Source organism: Haliotis rufescens, unplaced genomic scaffold (genome assembly GCF_023055435.1).
Source record: "Haliotis rufescens isolate VD_foot unplaced genomic scaffold, xgHalRufe1.0.p SCAF_1, whole genome shotgun sequence".
Lineage (NCBI taxonomy): Eukaryota > Metazoa > Mollusca > Gastropoda > Lepetellida > Haliotidae > Haliotis > Haliotis rufescens.
In genome coordinates this window covers 24,376,672-24,386,759 of record NW_025963779.1, presented here as the reverse complement: position 1 = coordinate 24,386,759, position 10,088 = coordinate 24,376,672, and the positions used below count along the sequence as shown (strand labels likewise).

At 41.5% G+C, this 10,088-nt stretch overlaps 1 protein-coding gene across 1 annotated transcript; it reads right to left on the bottom strand.

The window, feature by feature from the left end:
• Positions 1–280: 280 nt before the first annotated feature.
• On the bottom strand, positions 281–7,998 carry LOC124131654. Its single transcript, XM_046495079.2, has 4 exons — positions 7,850–7,998; positions 7,664–7,708; positions 2,337–2,492; positions 281–2,173 (listed from the first exon to the last, which is right to left on the bottom strand). Exons 1-4 carry the CDS (start codon positions 7,862–7,864, stop codon positions 455–457), a joined length of 1,935 nt encoding a protein of 644 aa, XP_046351035.2. The 5' UTR covers positions 7,865–7,998; the 3' UTR covers positions 281–454.
• Positions 7,999–10,088: the final 2,090 nt, after the last annotated feature.

The following is a 10,088-nucleotide window of genomic DNA, read 5'->3' as shown; positions in this document are numbered from 1 at the left end:
GAAAGGACCTCCCTACATAAACAAGCATACAAACTCCGATTGCGAACATGACCATAACACGAGATACACAGAAAAGCAGTGCGCATGTAAGGGGAAGTAACTGTGTGCTATGTTGGATCGCATTGTTTTTAAGTATTAGGATTATTTTATTTTTTTGGAAAATGGAAATAAAAACGAAACATGCGGCAGACTTTATGATGATGCTGGCGGTGCCTGAGAACCAAGACTATTATTTTTTTCAGCCTAATGTAAGCAAAGTCAAAAAGGACATCGAAACTGGTAAGGGGATTTTAACTTTTATCTGACAACATTACAGTCCACCCAATGTGATGTTAACAAATTCATCTTTAGATGATCTGGAAAAGATGATCTGATGAAATGACTGTGCCAGCACACCTCAGTGCTGTTAAACATAAGTACCAGGATTAGCATGATGCTGAACAACACCCATCCTCTACCCGTCTTCAACTGTATTTACAATCACCACCTCTTCCGCCACCACAATGTTGTCTGTGTCAATGTCCGCCCCCTGCGTTACACATTCAGCACCTTGGATGTACACGTGATAACTTTGTTGAGACCCGCCTACAGTAACACCCTCAGCGTCTGGCTCCAGCGTCACTCCGTTTTCGATGCCCTGTGACTTGTAATGGGCAGCAGCATTACCAGCATACCCGTCTCGCCCCTCATCATCATCAACACTGTCCTCCTCATCCCCACCACCGGACACAACCGGCACGGATATAATCTCGTCTGGTGCAATGATTCCACTCCAGTCTACAGGCACTGAATGTCTGATCCTGTCCATGGACTTCATGCCCTTGTTCAAGATGATAGGACTGACAACAGGCTTGGACTTGGTTTTCACTTTGGCTTTCCGTCGCTTCTTGATTGGAGGACTTGCTTCAGTATTCAAAGCAACAGGTTTTTTCTTTGCACGCCTCCTCTTCTGTTTACCCTCATGTTTCATATCATCCACTATTTTGTCAAACCTGAGCATTCCCGGGTTTCTGTCTGGCAGAGGGAAGACTCCCATCAGTCGGAACATATGCTCGAAGTGGGAGACAGACAGACCTGAGTAGATCCGACTCAGGATCTTACAAGCATCAGAACTGGTGAACTTGATGTCCAGATTTTTGTCTTCAAACTGTTTCTGCTCTATTTCATACGAATGTGACACGCCATACAGACAGCCTGTGGATCTGTGTGTCACTGGGTCCTTACTCGGTCCCCGGTGTAGCGGTAGGGGGAAGAACATGACATTGTGACTCTCACTCCACAGCCACAGAACCAGGGGAATACACATCCGTCGGCTGTTGTAGAACAGGATATGCTTCTTTGACTTGGGCCCAACTTTCACAAACTGGCTGAAGTGAGATTCAAAGTATTCTTTGAGAATTTGTGAGGTGCACTCTCCCGTAGGGGAATACTTTACCACAGCACCATGTTGAATTTTACTAACTGTTTTACGACTTGGGTTATCGCTGTTTGAGGCAAATACAAAACAGGGTGGAATTTTTTTCCCACTGGCACTTGCACAACCGAGGAAGGTGATTCTTGCATCATCTTTGCACACAACAGCAATGTCAGCATTCTCGTCCGTCACATTCCGACAGATCATCTTTAGTGACGACTCCTCTGTTCTTACACAAATCTCATCCAGACTTAAAACACGTTTTGGCGCATCTTCTAAACCATAGTCTTCAATAACCTCAGCAAGCTTCTTGTAATAACCATACCCTATCTCCTGTAACTTGGAATTGGAAAATTTTTGAGTCTGTGTGTTTGGGAATCTGTCCATGAGTTTGTAGTACCATCTCAAGCTTAGTATTTTCCCATCGGTGAACCCCCGGCGCTCTAACTGAGCTGCCAGCTCTCCGGCCATCTGCCGAACTTTGTTTCTCGATAATGGATGCCCAATATCAGCGAACAGTTTGACATAGTTGGCAATGCCAGCCTCCTCCTCAGCTGTGAAGATTGTTGGGGGTCCAGACGTTGTGACGTCTGCTGATATCCGACCCAGGACTCGGTCTCTGAGAGTGCTCTGAGGCACCTTGAACTTCTTGGATGCAGCATACACAGCCATACCATCCTCCACAACAGCAGCGTACGCAGCCTTCAGTGTTCCTATGTCATAGCTGCTCCGATACGATTGGCCCTTCTTGCGTCCTCCCTGTAACAAAACAACATTGTTTCAGTGTGTATGTAAACACATCATTACTAATTATTCTTCCAGCTAGAACCTGTGGAGATCCCCTGTCAGAATAGGTCACTTGATTGAGAGACAACTAACGACAATGCCACAAAACAACATGCTGAACTTGTCTGCAACTCACTCGGTGTTTCTTTTCTTCTCTCGTGCTGACCAGCTCCTGTTCATCGTCCTTGTCCTCCTTGTCACTGTCGGCTGAGTCCTCACTCAATGAAGTCTCAGACAGACTGGACAGGTCCTCCTCCTCCTCCTCCTCTTCGTCATCCATGCTGCTAGAATGCTGCAAATACAGTTTCTAGACGCTCAGAGTTATAGTGAAAGATAATGATATTCTAAGGTGATATTAAAAATCTTTACCACTGATTCCCCAAATGTCTTTACATCAACATCATTTAAACCCCAGATGTCTTTACATCAACATCATTTATTCCCCAAATGTCTTTACATCAACATCATTTATTCCCCAAATGTCTTTACATCAACATAGGATGTCTTACACACACCCTCAATCGTTGAAGCATGACAACCCGCACCCATAAAGATCCAGGTTAGAATTGGTCTCCGGCATCCATGTCATAAGAGGCGACTAACATGACCACATGGTCACACTTGGTTGACGGTGTGTCATCACACCCTAACTGTGTTGATCGATGTTCATGATGTCAATCATGGGATTGTGTGGTCCAGACTCTATTATTTACAGACTGTTGTCATATAGCTGCAACATTGCTAAGTGCAGCATTAAACAAGAAACAAACAAACAAATTAAGGATGCCGCCAAGAGTGACATCAGTTTCATATAAACACAGAACTCTGCAAACTGTGCATAGCCAAATCATCAGCTACGCTCTGATTGGTCGGATTAAAGGTCATTCTGACGTGACCCGTAATGGGATGTCCTCAGATCTTTGTTTAGCGGTAGCGAGAACTAAGATCTGATTTTAATTAGATTGTGCATAGCCATAACATTTTCCCTACCACAGGCATGTGTCTCCAAATCACTGTAATGTAATATCTAAATCATTCATAGGATACATGAATATGTGGTGCAATAATATTTGTGAGAGTATAGACAGATGTTTTCTGTAATACTCCAGCCCTACAACAGCGACGAGAGGGCTTCACACTCTGCACCCATGTGGGGAATCAAACCCGGACCTATTGCCAACACTTTAACTACTCTGCTACACCACTGCCCCTCCTCAATTGATGCGTTTGCAATGTCTAATAATAATTTGATAATTATCACATCTACATCAGACATTTCCTGTTTGAAAGTAGTGGGATGTAGTGTAATATTAGTGAACAAAAGAAGTCATCATGAATATTGTTGGGATACTTTTACAAAATTGTGTGCTCAGTCTTCACTACAAAAAAATGTCACCAAAAATATTCATGATCCATACCTATTATGTTCAGTATACTTTAAACAAAAGTAGTGGGATATACTGGGATTATTACTTTAAAAAAAACAGGTACTTGTTAAGGTGTGGTGTCTTGTTCAAGATTATTACACTTCTATAACTATGCTCCTGAGCCAGCCAGTCCTTGTTTTATCCCCTAATGCCAAATAACAGGCAGGCAGAGTAATAAGTACCAGCATTTAATGTCTTTTGGTAAGACATGGCCTCTCTCTGGGCAGATGCTATCCATTACACCACAGAGTAAACCAAGAATTAATCATACCCTCTTTCCGAGGCAAGGGAGTTAATTGACTATAAAAGTCAGGTTTCCACCCTTGCCAAACTAGGCTGGAATTCCAGAGTTACATTTTGGCTGGACTAACGAGACTATGCATAGTCCGATCAAAATCATGTGACGAACTAGATAGACATTCAGTTCATAAACAACATGGATTTCAACATGCAGATTTTGGTTGACTGCAGGATTTGGAAACTATGTGTACCGCCAAGTGGGCGTCGATATATATTTTGCAAATCTTTTCATGTTTTTAATCAAGGTGCTGAAGTGATTTGATGCACTTCGAGAGGTAAGACCCATTTTATAACAAGATAGATCTTTGAATACACAATGCCATTTAGAAAGTGGTCAAATGCAACAAATGTTATATTTGGGATAACACTTTCTCAGTAAAGTACAGATTCTCGTACTTTTTTGGGTTGAGTCCCGTCCAGGATTCGAACCCACACTTGCCAGAGTGAGGCACCTAATCGCCAGCACTCAAAGTCAGCGATCTAACCCACTCAGCCACCGAGGCTTCCACAAAAATAAAAGTCCGACAACTGGTAGTCTAGATAACGTACTTTGAGCACCCCTCTGACAAGTGTAAATTCGCACGGCTCCCATGGCCGAAAGCTATGAATACACAATGCCATTTAGAAAGTGGGCAAATGTAACAAATGTTATATTTGGGATAACACTTTCTTAGTAAAGTACAGATTCTCGTACTTTTTTAAGTTGAGTCCCGTCCGGGATTCGAACCCACACTTGCCAGAGTGAGGCACCTAATCGCCAGCACTCAAAGTCAGCGATCTCACCCACTCAGCCACCGAGCCTTCCACAAAAAGTACGAGAATCTGTACATTACTAAGAAAGTGTTATCCCAAATATAACATTTGTTTCAAAGATAGATCTTGATTAATGATCAGAACGTCTTGACAGGGCACCGCCATTTTGCTTGAAGCAAATGCAAGAGATAAGAGAGGTGGAATCTGATTGGTCAGTTGGAGGGACATAGAAGGGGAATAACTCGTAATAGCCACTGGTGGCATTATGGTGGAGCCTAGACATTCCAGGTTCGTTCGTCAGGGTGGAAACTGGACTTTTATAGTCAGTTAATTCCCTAGCCTCTGGAAGATGTAATCATACTGGGTCCCAGTAGTGGTTAACCTGTGTTCACCAAGATCTGAACATAAACTGCAATTAATCCTGTTGAACTTTACAAACCTAGGCCCTATTTGCTTGGAAGGGAAGCATGACAGAGGAAGTAACAGACACCCAACATGGACATGTTATGAGTGATGGCTGTCAACTTGTACATGTATACGATGAGTGATGGCTGGATACTTGTTCAGGTTGTAGGGGAGCATCCCAACAGGCAACTGAGTGAACTGTCATCGTCAAACTGCTTGCACTTAGGGTAGATCATTTATAACAGTCTTCTGATTGGCAGGCTTGCTTGTATGTCAGAAGAATTATGTTCTTTGACTGTTAATTTCAAGTTCATGAGCAAGAGGAATTCTGTGCTAAGTTGGTGATAAGAATATTAAGATATTGTTTGCTTGTTGTTTAAATCCACACTCATCAATATTCCAGCTATATGACAGCTGCCTGTAAATAATCGAGTCTGGATCAGACAATTCCGTGACTGACATCATAAGCATTGATTTTTTGCAATTGGGTTCAATGACATGCATCAACCAAGTCAGCAAACCTGACCACCCGATCCCGTTAGTCGCCTCTTACAACAAGTATGGGTTGCTGCAGACCAATTCTAACTCCGATCTTCATGGGGGTGATGATAAGAGAGATGGAGAAGTTTTGGTGGCAGATGTGTCCAGGCGAGTTTTTCAAAACAGAATGGAGATACATGTACACACTGGATACTCGAGGAAGAATGCTGAAGAAGGCCCTTATGTGACATAACAATATTCCATATTACCGTATTCGAGGTAATGAGCGCCCAGGGCGCTCTCAAAATTAGAAATAGGGGGCTCTTATTAGAATATTACTTTTGTGAAAAAACAGAGTTGAAAGATTAATTTCGTGGTTTATGCTGACAGCCTGAAATGTTTATGTATGACAGATATATTTTTCCAGAATTTAATTGTCCATAATTAAGGGTGCATATAACACACAAGTGCGTATTGTACGCGAATAAATAAGTCTTGTGAACATTGATCAATCGGAAGGGGTGCTAATTGGGATTGTTCACTAGCCAATATATTAGCAAATACCGCCATGGGCGCTTATTAGAACGGGGCGCTTATTACGTCGAATACGGTATGTCACATATCTACCACCTTGTGTCCTGTTTCCATTCAGTGTCCTTGTAAATCAGCCAGATTAACCAGAAAGTTTCATCTATTTTTTCGCATGGAAACTTCAGTCCCACATTTGTAGTTATATTCCATTGGAAGTTTCACTGTTTCACACAACCTAGAGCTCCAGATAAGCTTTTGGTGTTGTGGGTATTTTACCCATGCATTTTAAAATCATTGGGTATCAGTAATTCTATCTGGGTATTCAAATTTCTGTTACCCACTCGTTTTTACACATGTCGGTATTTAAGTTAAATATTTAAAAACACTATTCATCTAGTCCCTGAAAACTGGTGTCGTGTGGGTTCGAGAGCTTTATAGGACTCAAAAATACCACGATACTTCCACAAGAAAGTGTGATGGCAAATGATCATGATGTAACTGTCATCGTGGAGTTAGGCAAGGTTGACGGAATGCCTGTTTATAATTTCAAAATAAGTTGCTGATTTGCTAATCGAATACGCAGGGTTACTTCACAATATTTTGATGATACGCACAAGTTTTATTTTTGTAGTGTTTCTGTATTGTTCGTTGCGTATTTGATATGCTAGGATTTTATTTTACTGTGTATTTCTGTATCTTTGATCCGTATTTTACGCAGATACGCAGCTTATCTGGAGCTCTGCAACCCGGCCTGATAACCAGCAATGTCATTCCTGATTCATGTTCAAAAGCCACACAAACATACACTCGATCTTCAGCGATCACCAAAGGCTTCGCTGCACCTAAATCTGTTTGTGTTTACAAGATGCCATTTCAGTGATTCACTGATGTTGACAAATAAAACAAAATAACTGGTTTCATTGAAAAAAAGAGTCATCATTTTGCACTTTATGACAACTGAGATACATATTTAATCCACAAGTAACTTAAAATTAATTGAGAAAACAATCATCTTTATATCACTGTCCCCAAATTATGACCCAAGGATTGTCTGTATATCAGGTCGTGGAGTCAAACCACAGATGACATTCTCCTTACCTCGTCAGCCTGCTGACGTGGTTAACCTCTCTGGTCATGTGGACAAGGTGTCCAAACTTGGATCTGAAGAGTTTGAATCCCATCGTGGGATTCAGAATGTTATGGCCACTACACTTATGTGAGTCATCACTTCAGGCTTTACTCCCACCTCAAGCTGACACGACATGATACGTCACAGAAAGACTGTTGAAATCAGTGTTACCCAACCTCACTCACTTTCTCACTTGTGTCCACATCATTGTTGTCATGTAGATCTAGATCTAGTACATTTGTGAATGAAGAGTGTTTGAGGAATATTTTTTTTTAAATTTCAATACAACTTTTAACCTACCTACCCATTTTGCTTTTTCAAAGTGATGAAAAACAGGACAGTGTTATTAGCGTGTGGTTACCTAGCATCATTCTTCAAATGTGATAAGTGACAACCTAGCACCAGGCTGCCTGTTCAAATGAAATCACTTCTACTTACAACTTGAGGTGGTATCGCGTCTCCTGTTGTCTTCTTCGGTACTGCCTGAAACACACAAAGCCATAATTATGTTTTATCCACGATATTCGTCAATATTAGTTAGTAAATTAATATCACACTGACATGAGATAGATATAGATCTACTTCCTAAACTGTTAAACATCATAATGAAGTGCGTGAAAGTACCTTCTTTCCCCTCATATTCAGATGCTGTAATATCTAAGTATGTATGTTATCAGACATGCTCTCAGATAACTGATAATACAATGATTTGTTTCAAGCACATCGAAAACTGGAGACGCGACCACGAAAATGGGTGACTTGAGCAGGATGGATTGCCTAAATCACGTGATTTCGAGTTACGTCCCTTTGAGTGACTAGACTTACTTCTAGTCTCGAACCTTGTACATTCCAGATAGTCGTGATTGTAGACCATGTCGTACTATGTCGGCGTTCTATGAAAGCGTTCTAATTTTCAGCGGAAATAAGCTACGACATATTTGCATCGATACGGCTACTTTTACGACATACTATTATAATTTCAAAGGACAACGCCCATTGCTGTGGGATAATGGTAAATGGGGCCCTTGTTGACAAAACCGTGTACAAAATCAACTTGGCCGCGGAGATCCGGAAGGATAGTAGCATTCCAGGGTCCGCTGATCGTGGGTTTGAGCTAGGGCTGGGACGGGTAACTCGGGTACTCGGGTCGGGTGGGTACTGAGTAGGACCCGGGTACCCACAGGACTACCCGGACCAGTGGTTAGTAACGTGATATATATTGTTTAATCACAAAACTTATCTAAAACTCTATGGTTACACAATAAGTCACTAATATTCCCATTTCTTTCTGACAATGCACCCATTCCTTCTGACTGCCATATGTTTAAATAAAGATAAAACTTCATGCAGTAAAACTGACAGACAGACAGACAAATTTATTCGGTACTTCAGGCCACCGGACCATAATACAATGGAAATATACTGTATATATATTTGCATGCTGAGTAGATTTAATAATGATTTACCGTTCAACACTGTGTTTCCGTTCGAATGTTCATGACTTGGAAGAGATATTTACCTAAGCTTTTCATAATTTGTTCGTTTTCAGCTGACATAAGTCTTATAAAATTCTCAATAGTAAACTTCAGTGTATGCATGACCAGATCGTTTTACACGTGTATCTAAATACATTTTGCCAGGGCTACGGTCAAACGTTTCCAAATCGGAGAGTTTGTATCTATCTCTGAATATCTACAGCGGGTACCCGGGTGCGGACGGTGGGTTTCAGGGTAGTAAAGTTGGACTCGTCCCAGCCCTAGTTTGAGCCCATGTTTCGTGCGGGGCGGTCGGGTAGGTTTGTGGTTAAAGCGTTCGCTCGTCACGCCAAGCACCCGGGTTCCATTCCCCACATGGGTACAATGTGTGAAGCCAATTTCTGGTGTCCCCCGCCGTGATATTGATGGAATATTGCTAAAAGCGGCGTAAAACCATACTCACTCACTCACTCTCATGTTTCGTGCATGTTATATGATCTATGGTTTGTCAGCACCAGTACCAGTGCTCGTGGGTTTCACCAAAGTTGTAAACGTCTAGAACATTCACAATAACTGAAATGCTGTTGAACGTTGCGTGAAACTCAACTCATTTGTGTACCGTAACTCCTTGATTAAGCGTTCTACATACCGTAAATCATTGAAAAGGTGCATGGTGTATAGAGGTGTTTAATGACTAGCTTACAAAAAATATTTGTTGAAGTGCATTGTATGTAGTCTCCTGTCATAACAAAACAGCAGTTAAAAAATATTATAGATGCAGTTATCATAATGCAATGCACTAAACATCCAAACAATCCAAACAAAAACAAGTATTGATGTACTCAAATTTATTTCTTTTTCGACCGACCCAAAGTAATTCGCTTGCAAGAATTTGTAAACAATAAAATAAAAGAGTGTGTCCCTGGTTGTGTAAATGTGAAAAGTTTGTGAAATGTAAATCAGTTCACCATTTACAAGTAAGCTTAGGACAGTTTTTTTTATATCACATGAATAGTCCATGCATTGGTCGTTCTGCCCTAATGCTACAAATAAACACATGTATCACATACAGGCCACCTGGGGTCTGGCTATTTCATATGTAATCACACCATGAACGTATATTCAGATGTGTAACAAAATTCAAATAACAAAGGATCAATCTATTCCGATGAACTAGGACTCCCAGCAACATATCGTCTTCTGAAAGTTGTGGGGTACGGGTGGCCCAGTCGTCTAAGGTGCCGTAATTCGCTGTGCAGAGTTGCGTCAATTGGGCACGCCAGAAACCTATGATTGTGGGTTCGAATCCCGGTTCGCCCCAACTATGTATCTAGGTTTGTCTACACCATATCCGTGCTTGTGGGTTTTACCAAAGTAAATTCGAGCTT